This window comes from Phyllostomus discolor, chromosome 1 (assembly GCF_004126475.2).
Source record: "Phyllostomus discolor isolate MPI-MPIP mPhyDis1 chromosome 1, mPhyDis1.pri.v3, whole genome shotgun sequence".
Taxonomy (NCBI): domain Eukaryota; kingdom Metazoa; phylum Chordata; class Mammalia; order Chiroptera; family Phyllostomidae; genus Phyllostomus; species Phyllostomus discolor.
Window position 1 is genome coordinate 83,576,866 of NC_040903.2, and position 24,301 is coordinate 83,601,166.

At 40.3% G+C, this 24,301-nt stretch overlaps 1 protein-coding gene across 2 annotated transcripts in view; it reads left to right on the plus strand.

The window, feature by feature from the left end:
- Positions 1 to 24,025, plus strand: part of PAPSS1 (3'-phosphoadenosine 5'-phosphosulfate synthase 1) — a 90,679-nt gene extending 66,654 nt beyond the window's left edge. For both annotated transcript variants that reach the window (XM_028506577.1, XM_036025596.1), the window contains exons 11-12: positions 10,222 to 10,451; positions 23,296 to 24,025. In XM_028506577.1, coding sequence (XP_028362378.1) covers positions 10,222 to 10,451; positions 23,296 to 23,434 — 369 coding nt within the window. In that variant the 3' untranslated portion in view covers positions 23,435 to 24,025. The remainder of the gene's footprint in view (positions 1 to 10,221; positions 10,452 to 23,295) is intronic.
- The last annotated feature ends 276 nt before the right edge of the window (positions 24,026 to 24,301 follow it).

Below are 24,301 nucleotides of genomic sequence, written 5' to 3' on the forward strand. Positions count from 1 at the left end.
ATAGTTATTGAACCTCAGTATTAGTCAGCGCTTGGCATTTGTGTTAGTCTTCCTGGTGTTCCCACTCCCACCTCCTTCTTTCCACCACCTAGCTCCTTTAAGTAGTCTGCTTTTAAATGCATCTTTAGACTAAAGGAGTCACTGATTTTACATATCCAACAAGGATGTTCTTGTCTAGTGGCAAAAAGAGAATAATTTCAGTGAAGATGTTTTACAAGTCTTTTTTTTAATCTTCTCAAGTTTTTATTTCACTTTTTGTTTGTTTTTAACTATTATCTTTTAGGAGTATTATGTTTTTCAGACAATGAATAATTTTCCTTAGTTAAGAAACCATAACTTACAGAAGTCTTTCCTGTTCAAGAGGTGTATTCATGTTTTAGTTAAGGATGATAAAACACAAAAGGGAAGGAAAAAATAAAACATTTTAGGTAAAACTTTAAAAATATAGCCAGACTACTGTGGAGATCTTAGATCTTGTGAATTTTTTGGTAAAGTTTAGACATCCTTTAATTGTCTTCCGGCTTGTGTGATGAATACAAAATCTTGTGGTTTGTGGAATTTGAAACACATTTAAACAGTGTGAGCTAGGAACTCTATGAAACAGATTAGGTGAAATTTGAGTTACATTTTAAGAAATGTGTTTTCTTTTTTTAGGTTTATTTTAAATGATGTGTAGGCCCCCTATCTACTTAATTTTTGTTGGGAAATAGGAACCTTAATAAAGTTTTCCACCACTTAACTTATAGAAAGTAAAAACACGGTGGGAATATAAATTACTATTGCGTTGTAAACAGCCTTGCATGGACTTCAGATGCTCGAATTAGATTAATGGTTGTTTGTGGAGTATGGTGCACTGTCATCTTTGGTCCATAAGCTGGTGGTGTAAATTCTCATTGCTTCTAGGTATGTTATTGAGTGAACAGCTGTGAATTACCTCTGACCTGAGAAGCATGACTTGCTTTCCCAGGTTCTCCTACCTGTCCCATCTGGAACTAGTATTGCTTAGGTTTTTGACATTTATCAACATGCCTTTCAGAAATTTTATACCAGTTTGCATTCACAGAAGCAGAGTAAGAGAGTGTACTATTTAAGCTTTGACCACTGTGCACGTGAATATCTGCCTTGTCCCTGACTTCAACTCTGAGGAACCCTCGGAAGGTCTTTGTGACTGCCGAGGGAAACAGAGCAGCTTGTTTGCTGGGCCAGCTTTTTCCTTTGTGAGCCTGTAGCTTAGGTCTAGCCTTAGCCTAGAAAACCATAGTTTCAAATGACTCTCCTGCTGTTTTCCTCCAGCTCCAGGTAGCCACAGTCTTGAATTTTGTATTTTTTATTTTCTTACCTTTACACACATACATACACATTTTTGTCACATGTACATATGCTTATGTGATATTAGCTTTATTTTCCAACTTTATTAAAAGGGTCTAATACCTTATATAGTCTTTGGAGACTTGTTTTTCTGTTGCTATATTATTGCACTTAGGGGTGCCCTTATGTTACTAAAATTCTTCCATGTCATTGTATATGGCACTGCAGTTCAGTCATTTCATATGTATGGCAGAGTTCATTATTAGAATATACCATAATTTGTTTTTTTTCCATTTGCAACATTCATGCTTTTGTTGCATGTGTTCTGTGTTTTATATTATTCTTTGCTCTTGTGAATGGAGCTACTACTGTAATTTTTTGGTGTGTGTCTCATGCATGTGTACAGGAGTTTCTCCTAGAAGTGGAGTTTCTGGGTCTGGTGAGATGCAGATATCCAACCTGAAATGGTAATGCAACTTTTTTTCCAAAATTGTTATACTAGTTTACATTCTCACACTCTCAGTGATACATAAGAGAGCCAAATAATCCACAAGTAGTTCAACTGGGATAATTTTTTGGGAAGTGATTTGATAACTGAAGTCTTAAAATTGCATAGTTTTTGGCTCATCTTTCTTTTCTTAAGGAAATAATCAGATCTCTTAATTTCTTTACGTCTCAGTCCCCACTTTTCCTTTCCTCTCTACCCACCCATATAGCTCCCTGTGGTGGTCTCACCCAGTTCCCTGCTTTAGATACCTCAGTGCTGATAATGCTCGGACAACCATCTGTAATTTATATCCTTTTTGAACTCCAAACCCATATATCCTACCACCTTGAGTGTCTAACATACAGCTCAGATTTAACACGTCTAAGATGTTAATTGCCTCTGTTTACCCCTCCGCATCTGCTTTATCGTTAGCGTCCACCCCTCAGTTAATCACGGTTCCTTCCGAAACCTTAGAATCATCGTTTTCTCTCATAATCCATGCCTGGTTTGTCTACCAAAATGCTTTTCCTTTCACTTTCAAAATATATGTAGACTTTCACTTCTGGCCATGATGGAGTAATGGATACGGGACTTGCCCTCTTGCTGAAAACAACTATAAAATTGATGAAGTGTGTGAAACACCTGTTTGGAGCACTGGAAAACAGGCAGTGCACAGGAATGCAATCCCGAGAGATGGGAAGCACTCACAGTGAACCCCGTGTTTACCCTGGTTCTGTGCCTGGGGATAATTCCCTGACTGCAGCACAGACTGTGGGAATCTGGGTGGAACACGGTGGTCCCGTTGAGCTGGGGAGGCAGAGACTGGATCTCGGGCCTGCTGGAGCCACTGAGACCTGCAGAGTACTTACCTGAGAGGAGAGGGCAGCACAGAGCTGAGCACCAGAAGGCCATGAGGATGTTCCCTCGTGGTTCCTGGGACTGCTTCTGTTCAGGACAAGACTCTGTATAGACTGAGGGAGAGTGGCTGGAATGAGGACGCTCGAGGTTGGGTTACATAGTGTTGGAAGATGACATTCCAGCTCAACTCAAGTGGAGAGACCTTGTTAACATCCCAAGCATTGTGCTGAGGCACCAGAAAAACATGCCTTGAGAGTAAAGACCTCCCATTACCCTGGACAGTGTATTTGTCTGGGTCCCGTTAGGAGGTGGAAATCACACAGAATTTTAATAGGGGCAATTTAGAGAGTTACTAAACTTCAATAGGGAAGTAACTATAAAAAATGTAAAGTGAACTCTAATGGGTACCCTAGGGTTGAGGGAGATTACCGAAGGAAGGACAAACTTGTAAAAGGGATCACTTCCTGAGGGTGGTCTCCGGACCTCATTGAAAAAGGCATGGTTTTACCCCAGGGGAAGGTGGAAAAATTCAGTGGATTGCCTGGATCACACTGGTTCACAGAAGCCTGAAAGAGGAAACAGCCCTCTGGTGCACAGGCTAACTGAGGCAGACAGACTAGTGCCCAGAATGGCTTGGGGCATCTGGGAGCCCTCTTGCTGCCAGAGAGGTGCACAATGTGTGATACCTGAGCTGAAAGGGGTGCCGGAAACAGTCCTCTGGGCACAAATGAGCCCAGGCTGAGGCCTGTGGATGAGCAACAGAAGGGAGTCAGGGAGCCCCTGCTGGTGGGGCACTTGGGTGCACAGGCGCCTGCATTTGGAGGGCTGCCTCGAGGTGATCTCTGGGTTCAGGCTCAGGCTCTGAGGTTGTGAAGGGTTATGCACTTTGGGTGTGCTCTTGGACCCGAATGCCACCATGTAATCCCCAACACCGGTGCCACTGATACCCTTTTCCTCTCCCAGTGTCCCTATGCTGTCCTCTACTGATAAAGCATCACATTATACTTGCCGTTGAAAGGCAGCTACTTTAGGATACTTTTAGGATACTTTGTTGAAAGACGGATACTTTAGGAAAGGCATACATTATGTCAAGTACTGAAGGGTAAATTTGGAGTTGAGAGGCAATAGATTGATAGTTGGCATAAAAGGCTAGACTGGGCCTGCCCAACATGGTTTACAGCCACGCCTCAGAGGGATAAGAAGAGGTGCGTCTTACCTGTCTGCTAGAATGAAGCTCCACGCTCTGAAGAAAAAACGCAATGGAGACTCCACAAAGCAGTCACCCACAACTCCAGCCTACGGTACAGATTGCTGGAAATGTGAAGAAACAGGAAAATGTGACTATAATGCAGCATAAAAGCTGTCACTAGAAATATACCTTGAGCTGATGCCAGTGTTAGAATTAGCAAATGAAAGCATTTGAAGCTTTTTAAAGGAAAATATGGTCTATGGATGTGGAATCTCAGAAAAAATGGAAATTAAGAAAAATCAAGTGGAAAGTCAAGGACTCAAAAAGTATAGTACCTGCAATGAAAACATTTATTGGATGGACTTAAAGTTAGACTAGAGTTGTTGGGAGAAAAGGTCAGTGAGCTAGAAGTTAGGTTAATAGAAATTATTTGGGAAAAAGAGAGAAAATTGATGGGGAAAAAGCAGAGCCTCAGTGACTATCAACAGTATCAGTCACCTAACACATGTACAATTGGAGTAATGAGAGGAGGGGAGAGATGGTGAGGCAGAGAAGGGTTTTGAGAAAATGGTTGTTGAAAGTTTTCTGAAATTTGTGAAAAGCATTAACCTAAAAATTCAAGAAGCCTACAATCTTAGAAAAATAAATTCAAAGAAAACCATACTTAGGCACATAGTAGTCAGTCTGCTGAAAATGCATGATATAAAGAGGAACCTTAAAAGCAGAGTGGTGGAGGGAGGGAGAGATGAAGAGGGAACATTGAGGAGATGATGGAAATGATGCCTGACTTCTCAGGAGCAATGAGAACTGGAAGCAATGGGTTAACATCATTAGGAAAAACAAGTAAAAAATTAAAAAATAAGCCTGGTAATCTAGAGTTCTGTTTTCCAGCCAAAATAAAGGTGAAGTTTAGATGTTTCAGATAAATGAGAGTTGAGAATTTTATTAGGGAAGAAAAGCTTTTCAGAAAACCTCCAGCAGACTTCCCGTGAGGGCCCATCATTCGCACCCTGTGTGGTTGTGTGGTGAGGAAGATGGAAAAGCAGGGTGGGGGGAGGGTGGGCCTGCCCGTCACATCCTCACAGAATGGGGAGATCAGGGCAAAGAGGTATCAGCCGTGTGTAGGCGTCCAGCAGTATTTGCCAAATGTGAATTAAATTGCTTTTATAATCAGAACAAAAAGTGGCAAAGCTATTTGTTATTTGTCACACAAATGCAAGTAAAGCAGGAAATAAGTCATTTGTAGTTAGCCTGGCCATTTACTGGTTCTTGGAAGGCTATATAGAAAGCCATCAGACATCACCTTGTACTTGTTTGGCATACATTCAGTGTTCCAGACATCTTGCAAGCCGCTGGGCACAAAGAGATAAATAACACATCCTGACCTCAGTCTACTGGAGAGAAGAACAGGCAGCTCTTACTGGTTTTCAGTGACTGTCTTCCAAGCAGTGTGTCATCTTTTCAATAGAGCAAATGGATTTTTTTTAGAAACACTGGCTAGGGAGCAATTCAACTGGGATTGCCAGAATGTTTTACAGAATAATAGTAACTGAAGCAATATGTGTCCTTTGTTGAGGGCCAGGTGCTGTCTTTCTTGCTTTCAAATCTCCCATCCATCCTAATGTGTTAAGTATTATCCTCATTTTTGCCTAAGGGTACTCAATTAGTGAGAGGCAAAGTCGGGATGCAAATCTAGGACAGCCTGATCTAAAGCCTGTGTGCTTAACCAGTCACAGCAATGGCTCTGGACTGACTTGAATTCTCTTGATTAAAGCATATTACCTTTTCAGCAGAGTAGAAGTTAACTCACACCAGGTATTCTTGGAAGAGTTACATATGTTTTGCTTGTTCGCTTTTGTTACAGTTTTAAAAGTATTCTCATAAAGAAACCTTTCACTAAAATGTAAAGTAAAACACTTCAGATCACCTGCAGGAGAATGACTGCTTATTCGGTATGTTTACCTTTAATTTACTTAAGTAACCTCTAGAAGTCCAAGAGCAATTCAACTGACTGGTAATTTACAAGACAGTTAGAACTGGCTGCTGCCACCCACCACATGCTTTGTGACCAACCCCAATATGTTGCTAATTTTTCTCAGCTTCAGTTTCCTCTTGTTTTAAGAGGGTAGACGTGGTTGGAGTAAATGATCTGAGCTCCCTTAAATATTAAAATTAAGCCATGTATTCCCAGTTTATGGAAATTTTAGTCCTTGAATGATTTAAATGTCTAGGCATACATACTTAATGAGCAAAGTAAGTTCACCTAAATTCAGAGAACTGCCTTTTTAGTTTAATGCTATGTAAGCAGCTAGTAATCACATGAAGCAGAAGAGATTTTTCATTGAAGTAGTGTTGTACAGTGGTTGATTGATGATAAAATTCTGACCTCTTGATAAAAATTCTGGGTCTGAACTAGCAAAGATCTTTGTATGACAACTATGAAGGGGCAGAGGGGAGTGAGCAGAACTTTCCTGTGGATCTGAGGCGGGCAGGGAAAGAAGCGGCATATAGGGGAACAAAGGCCCGTTAGCGTCATGCTCTGCCGTTTTGTTCAGACAGAACTGTTGCAGCTCAATGCGTGCTGAATTAATGCTATCGCGGAAAAAGATGTAGTTGTAGTGTTACAGAACACAAGGGGGGGCCTGGGACGATATACTATTACCAAAAGGAACCCCCCAGGTTCATTATGTCCGCCACCAGGGGAAAGATGTCTCTCAATGCCAGAGATTCATGAAAAGGAAAGGAAATGTTTATTTAATACTGTACATACTTAAAGTAGTGACCTAATGTCTTCATCAAAACCCCAAAGACCCTTAAAACACCCACAAACACACAGAGTTCTTCCTTCCCCCCTTTGCCCAATTCGGGGTGCTGTATCTCAGGAAAAGAAATAGAAGTCCGTGGCTCAGGCAGCCTCCAGTTCTTCCCAGTACTCCGTCTCGGCTGGTAGGCCTCCCTCGGTTCCTGGCACCATCAGCTGTGTTGCCAGGATCCCTGCTAAAGCCGGGTGGTGGTTCCCCCTACTAAAGCTGCGGGGGTCCCCACTCTGGCAAAGCTGTGTGGCTCTCCTTTTTATTGCCACAGCTCTGTGGTCCCCTCTGCACAATGGCCGTGGGGGTCCCCACTCTGCTAAAGACCAAGTGGTTCTCTTCTCAATGGCTGCCGTGTCTGAATTTTAAATCCCTGTGCCAATGTTCTTCTGCAGCCCCATTTCTGACTCCTACAATCAGCTACATTTGCCAGCACTATCCTTCCAGCTTTACTGGGCTGCCATTGTGAGTCTGGGCAGGCTTGGCCCCATGTCATGGAGCAAATCTCCAAGCTCCCACACATGCATTGTAACTTGGGGGACCTGCCCCCCAGTTACATCTTGGTGGGGAAGTTACTTCCATTTCCCTGGCTCAGAGCATGGCCACAGCTGTTTAACATATCTATGCAACCAGTTAAAGGTTATAGATATGTTAAATGACCACACCAGAGGTTAGCTGCAAGGCTGTTGCTATGCAAAACAGCTCTCAACAGCCCTGCTCCATTTGTCCCTTCCCCCAACCCACACGGTGGCCGGGGGTGCAGTGAGGACATCTTAATATTTCCCAAACACCTTGAGTTCTGGACCCCATTCCAAATCCCTGTTTGGGGTCCCCCTCTTGGCTGTACCCTGTTATAGTAGGACCTTGGAGTCTTCTCTGTTCAGCTGGCAAATGGGGAGACAAGAATTAATGTAATGCTCAGGAGGCTTTTTAATGTTCCAGTTGTAAGTGGCACACATCACTTGGGCACTCATTCCTTTGGGTGGAACTCAGCTACCTGGCCACACTGCATGGGGGGCTGGGAATTATATTAAACTATGTGTTCAGGAAGAAGGATGGTACAAGGTACATAGGCACAGAAGTATATGGAAAACTGAGTGAGTGAAAAAAATCAAGACAATTATTAACTCTAGGAAAAACAAACGGTTGTACAAGGAGGAGAATAAAGGTAATAATAGCTAACATTTTGCTTTGTACCAGTGTAGTACTGAGATGCAAAGGCAGCAAATGTAGCTGGGAAATGTTGGGCTTTCTGTTTAATTCTTTATAGCCCCAGACTTAGCTGACCACCCAGAAGACTGGAATAACTCCCAAAGATAAACGCCATGCCCCAGGAATGAGGTTAATGAATGTATAGGGTGTGGATACTACCTGACGTTATATGTTAGCTGAGGAATGCATTGTTCTTCCTGGTGGTGTTTGTGACTACCCACCATTTGGTTTTACTCTAACCCCCTATAAAAAGGGACCCTGGCCTGGGAAGGTTGTGGATTTTCCGCAGCCAGCTACCACTGGGAGCAGCTGCTTTGCCTGCATATGTAAGTTTCTTCTGTTAAAGCTCTTAGGAATTTGAATAAGGCTACACGTCAGTTTTTTGGAATCACTCCTGAATTTGGACTTTTGGGGCTTTCCCCCAACAACCAGGTACTATTCTGTGTCCTCACATGTTTCATATGTTAGTTTACTTAAAACTTCTGTTTTTACAGGTGAATATTGATTTCACCAAAAATATAGATATCACTTTATTTATTGGATAAATGGGATAAAGAATGAGAGTGGGATAAAAGCCAAACCTTACCTTTTATAGTAGGAAAAATAATGTGGAAATGATGTGTACATTTTATAATATCTAAAATTAAACAGCCAAAACATAGCAGTGTGTGGATGTCATTTGGGAATAAAGAGGTTAATATCAGGGGAAACAACTGAGAAACAGACTCTTGGAGTGACCAGCTCAGGGGTGGGGAGGAGGTTGCCCTCATGCTACTGCACTTTCTAAATGTGTTGATAAATACACAAGTACCTGTTTCAAGAGAAAATGAAAAGTATGTGTAGTGTTCGTTATGTAGGTAGGCCTTATTTTCATGCAGAACAGAAATGGTTTTGTAAAAATCACTAAATAATGGAATTTTACACAGAAAAGGAGCTAAAAACAGATTGCTAGACCTGGGTTTGCTCTGTGCTTTATTGGCCAAGTCGCTTAAACTTTGGGTTGTACTTCAAATTTTAATGAGAATGATGATCTCTTACAATTTAGACTAATTTTTTTTGTTTCTGTTTTTCTGTTTTTTAAATATTTTATTTATTTATTTTTAGAGAGGGAAGGGAGGGAGAAAGAGAGAGAGAGAGAAACATCAATGTGTGGTTGCTGGGGGTCATGGCCTGCGACGCAGGCATGTACCCTGACTGGGAATTGAACCTGCAACACTTTGGTTCGACGCTCGCGCTCAATCCACTGAGCTATGCCAGCCAGGGCAATTTAGACTAATTTTTGTTTTTAAACAATGTCTTAATGTGAAAGTCTAGGCTTCAGAGGTACTTTCTCATTGCAGGCAAATGCCTTGTTTAGTTCTCACCTGGTATCTTGGGTGGTTGTCACTGAGCTTCATAGTTTCCTCAGTACCAGTTTGTAGAAGTCTCCAAATAATTTGTCATTTTCATTCAGTGTTTTTTTTAACTTATTAAAGTACAATATAGAAAAAGTGCATAAGTCACAGTGTACATACAGCTCACTGCATTTTCACAGCGAGCACCGTCTGGTTGTCAGTACCGGCTTCTGGGTCAGGAAACAGAATATGACCAGGGACTCCTAGAACTGACCTCAGAGTGCGTTAGGTACTAGCTCTTACTTCCAGAATTGGTCAAATGGTACAAACTTTAGGTTAAAAATGAGTAAATTCTGAGGATTTAATGTGTAGTCAGGTGACTAGAGTTAATAACACTGTGTTGTGTGCTTGAAATTCACGGAGAGAGTAGATCCTGTGTTGCCAACACACAGACAAAGGTTAACTATGTGAGGTAATGGATATGTTATTTAATTGATTGTGGTAAGTATTTCGTGGTGTATACACTTAACAACTCATCATGTTGTATTCTTTAATATACATAATTTTATTTGTCAATTTACCTGTCAAAAAAGCTACAGAAGAACATCAGAATGTTACCATTACCAGTTCCCAGAAGCCCCTTCCAGTTGCTTCCCTCAAAGGGTCAACCACTACCCTGACTTCTAACCTCCTGGACAAGATTTTGAACTGTATATAAATGATATCTAGTAATTGCATAGAATCATACATGTAGACACATATGTGCTCACATATTTCCTATATGTAAAATATATAAATATATATGTGTAAACACTCATACACATTTATACTTTTAGATTTTTTTTGAGGGGGAGAGGTTGCCAGTTGTGTTTCTGGCTTCCCAAGTTATTCGCTTAAATTTGTTGAGATTTCCTCCTGATAGAAATGGATTATATAGGAAGTACATGCATTTATTACTCATTTACTCCTTCTAAGGACTGGTCATAAAAGCACAGTGATCTAACATGAAAACTTTCATTCCAGGTCCAGTGGCACTGCAGAGCGCGCATGGTTGCAGGAGCCAACTTTTACATCGTTGGACGAGACCCCGCTGGCATGCCTCACCCGGAAACGGGGAAGGATCTGTATGAGCCAACCCATGGCGCCAAGGTGCTGACCATGGCCCCTGGCCTGATCACTTTGGAAATAGTTCCCTTTCGCGTCGCAGCGTACAACAAAAAAAAGAAGCGTATGGACTACTATGACTCGGATCAGTAAGTTTTACATTCGCTGCACAAATCTATGAAATACCTTGTGTTTTAAGCTGCTCCCGGGGCTTTAACGTGTTGGTTTATTTTAAAACAACTTTGCTGACAAGCTTTGTTGTGTCCATTTAAGAGAAAGACAAATCAAGGACACTAATTTCTTCATATTCCAGAAGTTAGAAATAAAAATTGAATCTGGTCACATGGTTCATGATTACTTTCGTCGTGAGGTTTTTAAGGGCAGTATTGATGTGTCTATGTCTGCTGTATCCACTGTATCTTACTGAGCATACAGAAGTGTCCAGGGACTTAGTGATGATTATTACTCTGCTAAAGCCCACAGCGCCTGTGCCGTGAGAGTTTAATATTCTTGCAATCACTAAGTGACAGGCACTCTCCTAATTATTTTACAGATATAATTTAATTAGTCCCTATAACAATCTTAAGAGGTAGGTACTGATATCCCTGTTATAGAGACCAGTGGTAAGCTGAGGCATACAAAGGTCAAATAATTGTAAAAGGTCACAGAGTCAGTAAGTGGCAGCCCAGCAGTTGAGCCAAGCACAGTGACCCCACAGCTGGTTCTCCTGAACACTAAGAATGCATCTTCTTTCTTCAGAGATCTTAGGAGGAGCCACAAACAAGCTTTTAGTACAAATTATTGGTAGCATTGAGAATGGATTTATCTCCCTTTGACTGACCAAGTTGTATTTCTGGCTGTAGATGATACCAATAGGTACTGTACTCTATAATTTAGAGTGGCAAGGTGAGGCTTTAGAATCAGAAATCATGGGTTTTAATTGCTCTTTCTGGGTAGCTCAGTTGGTTAGAGCATTGTCCCAAAGGCCCAATGTTGTGGGTTCGATACCCGGTCAGGGCACATACAAGAAGCAACCAATAAATGCATAAGTGGGATAACAAATTGATTTTTCTCTCTCTCTCTCTCTCCCTTCCCCTCCTCTCTCTTTAAAATCAATACATTTAAAAAAGGGAGGGGAAGGGAGGGGAAGGCAGGGGGAAATCATGGGTTCTAGCCCATCCTTGCCATGTAACTTGAGAGTCCTGTGTGATCTCTGGCCCTGTTTCTTCATCTCTAGAATGATGGCATGGACAAGATGGTTCCCTCCTGGTTCAAAATCTATAGTTCTTCCCATGATCTGTAGTACCTTGTTATTTTTATGTCTTAGTAGGTACTTGTACACGTGATTTTTTTTTATTGACGCTGTTTAGTATAATTACGTCCACTTATTTAGTATACCTGCTTCTTTAGTACAGATTATAATTCATGTTCAGCAAATAGAACCAATAAGAGCTCTCATTCTTTTTTCCATGGTAGTTGACAGTTGACTCTGTGCTCAGGAATGATCTTGACCTGACCTTGGCCCTGGGTCTTTTCTTGTGGGCCATTTTGTAATGGTGGGGACAAGATGGCAGGAGAAACCTTATTAAAAATTAAAACATTCTCCTGTTTCTAAAAAGGACATAAATATGTCATTTAATTTCTTTGAGGTAAATGAAATTTGTCTAGATAAAGAAAAGACTATCATCAGAGGAGCTTGTTGGCTTCTCATTTAATGACATAAATAATTCTGGAAAAATGTAAAGTTTGGATGCTAGAAGGCTTCTCTGAGTGATGAACTGGAGCTAAAATGCAGGAAAAACCCGAGTCAGGGAGGAGGAAAGGCGTACGTAACTGGTGCGGGCAAGCGTGGAAGAGCTGAGGGTTCCCTGTGGCCTGGGTGTGGAAATTGAGAGTGGAGCAATTCTAGACTCTTAGTTTTCTGAACATCTGAAGTATGGCCCAGATTTCAGTATACTTCTAAACCACACCATGAGATACATTTGTGATAAAGCACAACATTTTTTACCCTTATACAAAATCAGGGTTTGCCAGCACCTAGAAATAGTTCTGAATCATGGCACGTTTTGTTTTGTTTTGATCTAAAAATGTGTGTGTGCTTGTGTATATATTATATATACATACAGGGTGGGGCAAAATCAGTTTTACAGTTTTCTGTGTGGAAAATAATATGATAATTAATAACTAATAATGCAAGAATAAACTGTTTCAAGTACTCACAATGCTAAACCTACTTTTTCCCACCCTGTGCACACTCACATACACACACACACACTGTGATTTCACTGTCAAAAAACACGCAGCTATCAAAGTGGTGTGCTAAGAGTTGTAAATAGACTATGTCTACCAAAGAGATGCCTTAGAAACTTATAAAAAGTGAATTTTAAGAAAAATATGGTAAACCTTGAATCATATTACCAGAAAAGTTTGATTGAAAGTGAAAATATAAATTAAATATTAGGGAAAGTGAAAATGTTTCGAGTACAAATTTGTCCTTTTGTGGTTACAGTGATGTAGGGTCGCCCACAGAGAGTCTAACTCAGAGTGAGTTGTCCCCCTGTAACTGCAGTTTCACTCTCCGCCATTTCACTTACCTTGCTGTCACCTCTGGCCCAAAAACATTAAAGGTAAAATTGCAGTAATAAACAGTCCACAGGTTTTAAATTGTGTTCCATCCTGACTAGTGTGATGGAAGCACACCATCTCATCTGTCCTGCCCGGGCACGTGAGTCATACCTTGGTCCAGCGTATCTGTGCTGTATACGTTCCCTGCCTTTAGTCACTCAGTAGCCGTCTTGGTTATCAGATTGACAGTCTCAGAATCACATCAATGTGTTCAAGTAATGCTTATTTTACTTATAATGACTCCAGAGTGTGAGACTAGTGATGCTGGCGATTCTGATATGCCAAAGAGAAGCCATAAGGTGCTTCCTTTGAATGAAAATGTGAGTGCAGTACACTAATAATATAATTTGAAAGAGAACACATTTGCATAGCCTTTATTACAGTATATTGTTCTAGGTGTTATATTTTATTATTAGCTAGTGTTAATCTCTTACTGAGCCTAATTTATAAATTAAGTTTTGTCATAGGTATGCATGTATAGGAAAAAACATGGGATACGAGGTCTGTCCAGAAAGTATCCAGCCATGTACTATGAAAAATAGACATTTATTGAGGAAGATACAAGATATAGGAAAAATTGTGCATAGGACAATGATGTCTTAATTTCTTTCAAAGTAGTCACCTTGGGAACTCACACAGTTCTCCCACTTGCTATCAGCTGCCCCATTGTATTTTTCTGAATCTCATTGATGGTATGAAATCTCTTCCCTTTCAAAGGTGATTTTAGTTTTTGGAAAAGCCAGAAAATGCAGGGCACCAAATCTGGGCTGTAGCGGGTGCTGAGTCTCCTGGGTGATTTGATGTTTTTCCAAAAAACTCTGCACAAGATGTGATGCATTAGCAGCCCTGTTGTGATGAAGCTGCCAGTCTCCAGTTACCCATAGCTGTGGCCTTCTGAATCATCCTAGTAGTTTCCACAGAGGAATGTTCAAGCTTAATACAAATTTTGATGCAGATTCATTGCTCTGCTAGCTCAGTCATTTTGAATGTGATGACCACACAGTACACATGCTCACTCAACAGCGTCTACCACCCCCACTGACTAGTACAGTGAAGTTGTCATTGTTCATGTGTGTGCATTTCAGTCCACTCTCCTTGGCTGCCAGGTTACATTGATATCATGCAAACCATTTTCATTATATTAACAATGGCTGGACTTTTTCCAGAGAGACCTCATATATAGGTTTCAATATTATCCGAGGTTTCAGGCACCCACTATGGGTCCTAGAATGTATACCCCTCAGATAAGGGGGGAACTACTATGCTTAGTTTGGGGAGGAGCCTACTTTGGATATTCTTTTGAAAGCTCCCAGCTTCGCCTTTCTACAAGTTTATAAAACAGTGTCAGAGATGGAATGCTGGGCCAGGCAGCTCTTTGCTTCTCACCCAGCATGCAATTTATGTATTTAATGTGTACAGGATGTTTTAAAAGTAATGATCAGTCACATAGAGAGTGAGGAGAGAAAAACAGAATCATTCAACTAGTGGCCAAATATTTAAAACTTAGGTGAATTTCCATGATTACGAGTTAAGGAAACCAACCTAAGCCATTGGAGCTTTTCTTTTACATGTTCCTTATGCCGACGTGTTCCGTCACTGTGGCATCTGTGCACGATCAGCTGATTTAACCACACACGGGGTGCTAGGACCCATCTGTATGTACTTAGTTGACTGATGTGCTGGGAGGCCCTTGATAACTTTCATGTTTTCTGTGTAGTGTTGCTTTAAGTCTCTCTTTTAATCATTCAAAAGCTAAATAATTACATCAGTTTTCATAAGATTTTCCAATGATGAATTCTATATTAGTTGCATAAGTGGCTCATTTTCCTGGAATTTTTTTTGAGTTAGCAGATCTTAATAAATTGTAACTTGGGAAGCTTTAAAACTGACTTAGTTTTGTAAATTTTTATATTGTGTTCAAATACGATTAAGTTGATGGGAATATGTTGGAAAGTGATTAAAATTTTATGGAAAGGCAATAGTCTTTGATGTGGTGAGAAAACAGTTATTAATTATGCGCATGTGAGGTTGTCTTACGTTTGATTAATGGCTGTTATTCAATGCCAACTTTTATGCAATTGATGATTTTGTAGCTTTTGATTTGACTAAATACCAGTGTAAGACAAGGCTTAGGGACAAAGAACCAGCTTCATAAAAATTTCAGGCAAGATATTGTTGATAGGAATTATGACAAAAATCATCTGTTTATACTTAGGAAGTTAAGTAGGTTCATATTAACTATAATAGTGACTCAAGGAAATTGTTTTAGGACTACAAGCTTAAAGTCCATTCTTTCAGAATTACAGACTTTTAGAGATACTTTTTTTTTGTAATTTTTTCTCATAAATCTTCTTTGTATTTTGGTAAGTGCAAGATTAGGGTTCCCATTTAAACATCGACTAACAAAAAGAGAGCACACAAGTGAGAGTGCCTTGTGACACAGGGTGAATGCAGGGCAGGTGGGTGCAAGCATCTGCCTGTCCCACCTAGCGTCCCCCCCTTCCCACCCCTTTCCCTTGCACCCATGGGTGTCATTTTTCTGTACTTGTGCCTTCAAATGGTGCTCTATGGAGATCTGGCTGTGATCTCTCCTGACTGTAGGGCTGTGCTGTACCCACAGGCACTGGTATTGCTTACTGTGAAGAGTTCCAGGAGGAAATAGTCACGATTATATGTCTCATGCATTGATTTTTTCCTTCTGTTATGCCACTTAGCAGAGACTTGGCTCTGTTGACATTTGGAGTCACATAATTCTTTGTTATGGAGGCCTGTCCTGTCCACTGTAACAGAGGTCCCCAGCCTCTGGGCCATGGACTGGTACTGGTCTGGGCCACTTAGGCACTGGGCCGCACAGCAGGAGGTGAGCTTGAATGTAACGTGCTTGAATCATCCCGAAATCATCCTCCCCACCCTGGTCTGTGGGAAAATTGTCTTCTACGAAAAAGGTCCCTGGTGCTGAAAAGGTTGGGGTCCATGGCTGTATACGATGTTGGCCCTGGGAAAGGGGAGAGAAGATAAGGCAGCAAAATCACCTCTGTGGAGAATCAGTGGCTTATAACAGTATTGAAGTGTTAGGGTACCGTATGCTCTTCTTCATTATTTCATCATTATCGGCAAATCAAAAATAGACGTTCCTTCAGTTTTCTTCAGAGGCTGCTTTTTCCTTTCATATTGGAGCTGATCTGTGCATTTTGAGAGGACTAGAAATCCTAGCTTCTAAATAAATGAGGCTAGTCACATGTGACACAAAGTAGAAAGCAAATAACAGAAGAAATCCTGGTGACAAATGGAAAGGAAATCGTTTAATATAGTTAGATCAATGTCTTTTTTATCTAAAATGTAGTACTTGGATTCACTTAATTTTCCTGGTTAACTTGTAAATAATTAAGCTGTTTGGGCTACTACTTTTTAAAAACCCTTTGAAAATGTATTATTTCTGTCTGTATAGCCTCCTGTCTTAGATGCAGGCCTTATACAGGAAGCTGTGTCCAGGGATGTCAGTGTGCCACTCAGAATAGTCCAGGACAGTCTGCTGAGAGGCAGCTCAGCCATGTGCTCATCCCAGACAGTTTTATTTGGTGATAGGCATGTGAGAGCTATTAGGATTAGTTTCTTGAAAATTGGGATCCATTCTTGAGTAATCAGAAGCTTGTTAGAGAAGCAGATGAAAAGTGATGTACCCTTTTCTAGTTGAGAGCATGGAAACCCAACATTCTGCTCATCAAGATCCATGTGGGTTTTTTTAGAAACATGTCCATTGGCACTTAGTTAAAAACCCCCATTCGCAGCCCTGGCTGGCGTAGCTCAGTGGATTGAGCGCGGGCTGCGAACCACAGTATCACAGGTTCGATTCCTAGTCAGGGCACATTGCCTGGGTTGCAGGCCACAGCCCCCAGCAACCGCACATGGATGTTTCTCTCTCTCTCTCTTTCTCCCTGCCTTCCCTCTCTGAAAATAAATAAATAAAATCTATATATTAAAAAAAAAAACAAAAAAACCCATTCTCAAGCTTGGAGATATTAGAGAACAAATTGGTAGTTGCTGGACTGGGGTGAGGGGAATGGGTGAAGTTAGTCAAAAGGTACAAACTTCCAGTTATAAAATAAGTAAGTCATGGGGATGTCATGTACAGCCTGGTGACTGTAGTTAATAATAATACTGTATCGCATATTTGAAAGTTGCTGAGCAAGTAGTCCTTAAAAGTTTTCATCACAAGACCAAAAATGTGTTTTTGGTAACCATGTATGATGACAGATAAACTAGACATCTTGTGGTGGTCATTTCCCAATACAGATATTTAATCATGTTGTACACCTGAAACTAATATAATGGTACATATTAATTACACCTCAGTAAAAAAAAAAACAAAAAGGAAACAAAAAATACTGTTTTTCTGTACTGCAGTGCATCATAGACTCCATCACCCTTTATGGTAAAGAAAATGGAGCTGACTGTGGCGACTTCAGGAGTTTGATATTTGACTGAATGTCTGATTGAAGCTGTTCTCTAATCTTATTCATAAGAATTGGGTGCTGGAAGGAAAATATGATGAATTAAGGATTTGAGTTAATTAGTTTCTGATAATTAAATGTTTTGTGTATTTCAGTTAGTCTTTGGTTTGAAAATAAAAGTCATTACATTTGTCATGTATGATATCAACCATTGCTTTTTAGTTTCTGGAAAGTTAAAGATAGCTATTTATCTGTTTTGAAAAATGCTTTTTTTTACCTCATTCCTAAGAATTTGTAGTTTTTTGATATACACTGTATTATATATAAGTTGCTTTTAAGTTGGATGAAAAATAGATCCAAAGTAGTTCATTAGATTCACGTATAAGTTACCATTAGTATTTTTAGTTATATTAGTGAAGAAATCTCCTTTGTTTGTTATTTAGTTAGCCCTTTTTTTTCAAAGCTGGCCTAATTGAATATGACTGATCAGAAGATACACCTCAAGGGCTGTCTGCTGAGCCCAGCCTTGTCACCGTGAACAGCTTGTGCTGGTGGCTCTGATCCACCTATGTGGGCCCAGATGGAGGTGGTTGTAAAGATTTAAAATCTCTAGCAAGCAGCCAAGAGTTATGGTACATTGGAGTTATTTAAGGTGCTGGCCGCAATGTGGTATCTCCTACATGGGACAAGATGCTGGTCCCACACGGTCCCACACAGTCTGCTGGATGGTCTGGTTTTTCCCCTTCCTGCTGTTTGAATTCCCTCCCTCACCCACCCTGTTTGAAGAGCAGGCGTTCTTTCAGCTGTGGATTATAAGGATGTGTGGCCAAGTGGGTCTGAGAAAGGAAAAAAACCCCCAAACATACTTGTGTTTCTTTTTTCAGGTGCCACGGGAATTGGTTAACTAGTAAAATTAGATGGTTTAATTAGAGTTGCTTTGTAGTCAAAGCCTAATGTCCTTTTTTCAGTAGCCTTTTCTGCTTCCAGCAGAGTCCTGATTACTCACAGGTGAAGTTCAGAGCTAATTTCAGATTATTCCCAGAATGCCCCAGTCTTGTTTGATTTAATTATTTCTAGAAAAAGATCGCCACTTAAATATATAATTGTTAACACTACGATTTGATTATACATAATAATTCTTGTGTCAGGTCCTTGCATCTGACTTCTGATAAAAAGCAAAATCCTTATGTGGCAAGTACAGTGATGAGGCAAAGGGAAATAAACGTGTTTTTGTGACCAGGGTGGAGTAGAACCACCGCCATGTGGAAGCAGGAACTCCAGTTTCATGGGATGAAGAAATGCCTGTGGCCTGTGGGGCAGATGGAGTGTGAAATAGCATCAGGGAAAGAGGTACCCAGGGACCTTGGCTTTAAAATGCAATTTCAGAAGGAATGCAAGCAGACTTCTGGATTTCAGACAGCTTGGCATTCTGGGGAAAGAAAGGACTTCAATTATTCTGGCTTTTTTCCTTTAATCAAAAAGTCAAGACAAAATCATCCAGCAGCTGCTGCGCTCTTGTGTCTTTCTCATTGCTGTCAATGACAAGCACTTTGTGCATGTGACACACGCTTGCTTTTCTGAAGTCAAAATTTAAAATTTACATGGCCAGAGAGCCCCAGGTTCGTAGTTTTCCTCAATGAAGCTTATTTAGGGAGCTGGTAAGTGAAGCTCCTAGGGAATTGAAACATGCAATTGATGTTTTAGCAAATGATTCTCAGCTAAACTAACTGATTTTACATTAGGCCGCAGCAAGGATTTTGAGATAACAGTTGGACAGATATCTGGACCCCGCAGCTCCCTTGACTTCGTGTGAGGCTTGGCTTCGCTGACCCTATCAGGGGTAACCTCTCTGGCTTGGAGAGAAGTTGATTGTGTTGATGGATTCTACAGTATTATCAATTCATTCCCAAACAGCTTCTTGTTACCCTCAGAACTCAACCGTATGTCTTTGCGGAAACATTAACTGCCTCCCCTTCTACGCGTAACTTCAGATCATCACTGTTTCTTCTTTGCTTCTTTCCTGACCCTCCTTTTTGTCAAACTCCTTTCCTTGTGTTCTTTATTCCAGACCTTCTCCATTTTTCATTTCTCTCCTGCTTCCTCTCTCCTGGCTCTCATCCTCCTTTGTTTTTCATTCTTTATTTGTTTTCTTCTGCCTATACACTTACTGAGACTCCCTTTTTTAGGAAAAAAAAATCACATCTTTTCTCCACTGTGTGTCTCTGCCATTTTACCATTTCATGTTTTTCTCCATCCACTAAAACTCTTAAATTCAAGAAGATTTGAATCTGATTTGTAAATCCAGTGTTTCGTGTTTTTTTCCTTTCCTTGTGGTCATATTCCTGAGCTCCTGTTTGTCCTTAGAAGTTTTAAATTTCTCCCATGACTTTCATATAGTCATCCTGACTTTTTTGCTTTTCCTTTGACAAATACTTTTTCTTCTGTTGAGCTTATCTGTTTTCTCAAATTTGGTTTTATTGTAGGGTCAGTAAACTTACAAATTATGTTTCTAACCCCAGCCTTTTCTGAATTTTTGTGAAATCGCTCATAGTCTTGCTTCTTTTCTAGGCCCGTCCCATGTGCAGCCCTTTCCTTTTCCTCACATTATGTCGCAGTCACTCCCGTAGTCATTCTTGTGAGAGAGGGACAGTCAGTTACATCATGTGTCAGCTGTGGTGACCTGCCCATGTGCCTGTGGAACAGATGATAGGAGTGGGGGACACCCCTAGATTTAAACTGTTTGAATCCAGCCTGCTTTACAGCATTACCTGTTATCCTTTCCTCCTCATCAATCATCCCTGAAAATCTGTATAGACATTTAAAAGATGTTTCACCTAAGAAAATGGGAGCCATTGAAAACTGAGTTGACCGTTTATACAATGAGTGTGTGTGTGTGTGTGTGTGTGCATCTATCTTCCTGCCTGTATGTAGTGCAGTGAATAGGAAGAGCAGAGAGGGTGACTGGGAAAGATGTCACATGTCTGAGTTAAAGTAGTGCCTTCTGCTTGCTATTAAGAGATATTAATCAGTCACATGGATATTCCAGTGACTGATTAAATGTGTCACATGAATTCATATTCACATGCTATATGTATAGCATTCCAGAATAAAACTTTCGGACATCTTTTAGAGGTGCCTGGGTCTTCACTAATGACTGGATACCTCACTGCGAAATTAGAAAGGTTATAATTGGGACCAGCAGTGAACTAAGAGGTAGAACTAGATCCAGGACCAGAATCAATGATTTGAGGAACTAACAGTAGCTTCAGGTGCCAAGTCAGGCCAGAGGCAGGAGGTGCGTAGAGGATGGTGGTAATAGAACCAGGTCTGAGGCTCAGAAGCTCGGTAAGCCAGGCCTGTCGTTGAGCATACGGACAGTGAAAATCAGAAAAGCAAGAGAAACCAGAGTCTGGTACAGACTCTGTGTGAGGAAATCACAGTACTTTATTTCTTGGTCTGGAGCCCAGTGCTATTGAGGAGATAGCCCAAGAGCTCACGTAGACTAAATGAACCAGGTTAGGAAAATGGAGTGTGGGTCCCCTGACTGGAGGAGGTGAGCGTGGTCAGAAAGAAGGCAGATGTGATTATTGAAGAGATCACAAAGGGCATGCAGAAATTTCTAGTGTGAATAGTCCAGACTTAGAAAGAAAGGGATGTGCAAGCTGCTCAGATTGATCACAAATCCTGTGTCCCCACTTTTTGCCAGAGGATGAAGAATAGCAACTCATTTAAATCTATGAATAGTCCTGTATTGAACCACTAACATTTTTCTGTATGTACACCTTTTCATTTTTTCATGTTTATTGAGTTTCTAATTAGAAACATTTATTGGGTTCCTAATTAGAAAGCCAGTAGATCACTGGTCAGTAAGTATTTACTGACTGTGTTGTGCATCTGTATCTCTCTTCAGATGTACTCTTTACTGCCTGCATCTGCCATTGGAGTGTGAATTACCAGCCGTTATCACTACTGTGGGGCCAGAATAGGAGGCATGAGGCTACAGCAGCACTGTTTATCTGTGCTCACTGGGGCGATGTTCCAAATGATTGAGGTTTCAGGTTAATTAAAGGTTACATTATTTAAAATTATTTCCCTGGCTGGCGTAGCTCAGTGGATTGAGCTCGGGCTGCGAACCAAAGTGTCGCAGGTTCGATTCCCAGTCAGGGCACATGCCTGGGTTGCAGGCCACGGCCCCCAGCAACCGCACATTGATGTCTCTCTCTCTCTCTCTATGTCCCTCCCTTCCCTCTCTAAAATAAATAAATAAGATCTTTAAAAAAATTATTTCAGATTGCTTTGGATAGGGATTTTTAAAATAAGCTGTTATTACAACAATTGTTATTGATAATGATTTTATTTTTTATTTGATTTTAATATTGATAATTGATAAAAATCATTATTATAGAAAGTTGCAGAAACCATGCTGGTCAAAATCAAAAGCACCTATGACACCACTTCGTAGAAGTAACTGCTATTAACACTTGGGTATATTTCTTTATAGCATTCCGCACCCCCCCCCCCCCCCCGGCCCCCTGCTCCATCCCTTGTATTTGACCAAAATTGCAGTGTTTTTCTGTGTGAAATTTTGTATTCTGATTATTTTGGTTACTATTAATTACATCTGAACATCTTTCCCCACCCTTAGCTGTACTTTAATAATTATGTAATTCAACTCAGGGCTGTCCCATCGTTTATTTAGAACCTTAAACTTTTAGGTTATTCATAATATTTGACTATCATAAGACAACTTTCATATAGGCTTCTTTCCACAAAATGTTTCTCTGCATTTCTAATTATTTCCTTAATGTAGATTCCTAGAAATGTAGTTATTAGTTAAAACATCCCTAGTGTACCTGTAGAAGGAAGGGCCAGTTGGCAGTTTATGATTTCAGTGGATCCCTAGGTGGAATCCACAGGTAATGAAGTGGGGAGGGAACATATGGATTCTAACAAGGAGTAAACATGGTCTGTGATCTGGTGACTTCAGTGACTCAGAACTGGTGCTGGGTGCCGCTCTGCTATCTAGTTGGTTCCCTAGTTTGAGGGAAGAGGATGAAATTGCTAGTAAACAAGTATGTGTTCTAGCCATAGGTGCCACGTGTTTAATGGTGTAAGGGCTTTTGTGTGTTTTCATATTGTGAAGATGAGAACTAACACCATCTTTGTGGTATCTTACCAATGTAATAAGAGCAATTATTGCTACCTGCTCACTGTTGCTATTGTGAAATTCTAATTTTCCTCTTAATGTTCCAGTACACATTTGGCTTTTTGGATTCATCCTAAAACGTTTTGAATCTGCACTAGCTAAATTAGATATAATTCTCTTTTTTAAGTTTCTAGTTCTAAACTAGCAGTTACCAGGGACTGGAGAGCAGGGAGTGAGATGCATGCGGTTCTAGAAGGGTGACTGAAGGGATCGTCATGGTTATAGAACTGTTTTGTGTCTTAACTGTGGTGCATAAATGAACCTGCACAGGTGATAATATTGCACAGAGCTAAATAAACACGCTGGAAAATGAGCACAAGTAAAATTGGAGTCATGGGGATAGGACAGGTAGATTGTTTCTATGCCGATATCCTGATTGTGATATGATGCTGTAGTTTTGCAAGATGTTACCGTCGGGGAAAACTGGCCACAAGGATACATGGGATCTTGCCGTATACAATGGCACATGAATACAATGATCTTGTAAAAATGTCAGTTAAACTATTTTTGGCCAGTTCTGAAATTGGGTAATTTTTGACAGCGTATGGTATTTTTGCTCAATGACAAATTTGAAATCAGCTTGCTATTCACTAGTACATTTTGTCCTTTTTTTCAATAAGTTTTTCTACTGTGAACAGAAGGAACATATGCTTTTAAATATTTTCCTATAACTGTTTAAAAATGTGAAATAATTTTCCTTTTCTCTTTCAGCCATGAAGACTTTGAGTTTATTTCAGGAACACGAATGCGCAAACTTGCTCGGGATGGCCAGAAACCTCCCGACGGTTTCATGGCTCCCAAGGCCTGGACTGTGCTGTTGCAATACTACAAATCCCTGGAGAAAGCCTAAGCTGCTCGTCAGCCCCTCCACCTCTGACACTTCGTGGAGTAACCAGAGGGGACCACATAGTTACTGTTGGCGTTTCTTTGTGGTGGTGTCTGTCTGGACACACTTCCTGAAAACAGACCATTTTCCTTAACTAGCATCAGTTTTGGTCTGCCTGTGAGTTATGTTTTGAACTAGTGTAACACACTGCTGGTTTTAGTGTATCTTTTCCACTGGTCATAGTTAATAGTCCTATAATACAATTTTAAAATCTTGTCTTTTTATATTACATTTATGCTTCTGTCTCATGATTTCTCTAAGCTGTTATATTAGTTGTAATCAGTAGTATACACATAGACTCTCATTTTTCATCCCTTGAAAAAAGGGAAAAAAATCTGCTGAACAATAAATTCAGCTAGACCTTGTTTTGAGAATTTTACAAGACATATGTAGTGATTAGATTTCTTTTCTACGTTGAAAACATAAACTGCTTTCTTCCTTTCTTTTGATCAGCTGTTGATTTATTATCCATTATAATCTAAAGTATTCCTGTGATCTGTGTAAGCCCTGGGTGAGCTTTCTTTATTCAATAAAATTAAACCTGTTGACTTCTTATTTATGTGATGCATTCATTGTTTACAAATTTTTTTTAAAGTTTCTGATGGAGGAAGGAAAATACAGGTATTTTTTATACTGGAATCTAGTCATTAGTTTTTAACACTTTGTTGCAAGTGAATTTTTAGGTTGGAAAATAATAATGCATTCTTAGCCTATGCAAAAACTTATTACCCTAAATATTTCTCTAATATTCTCAAACACCTAAGTCAGCAGTTCCAGTACATAGAGAATGGTAGAGGGAGGGAGGGGAATGTCAGTCAGTCCATTTTGGAG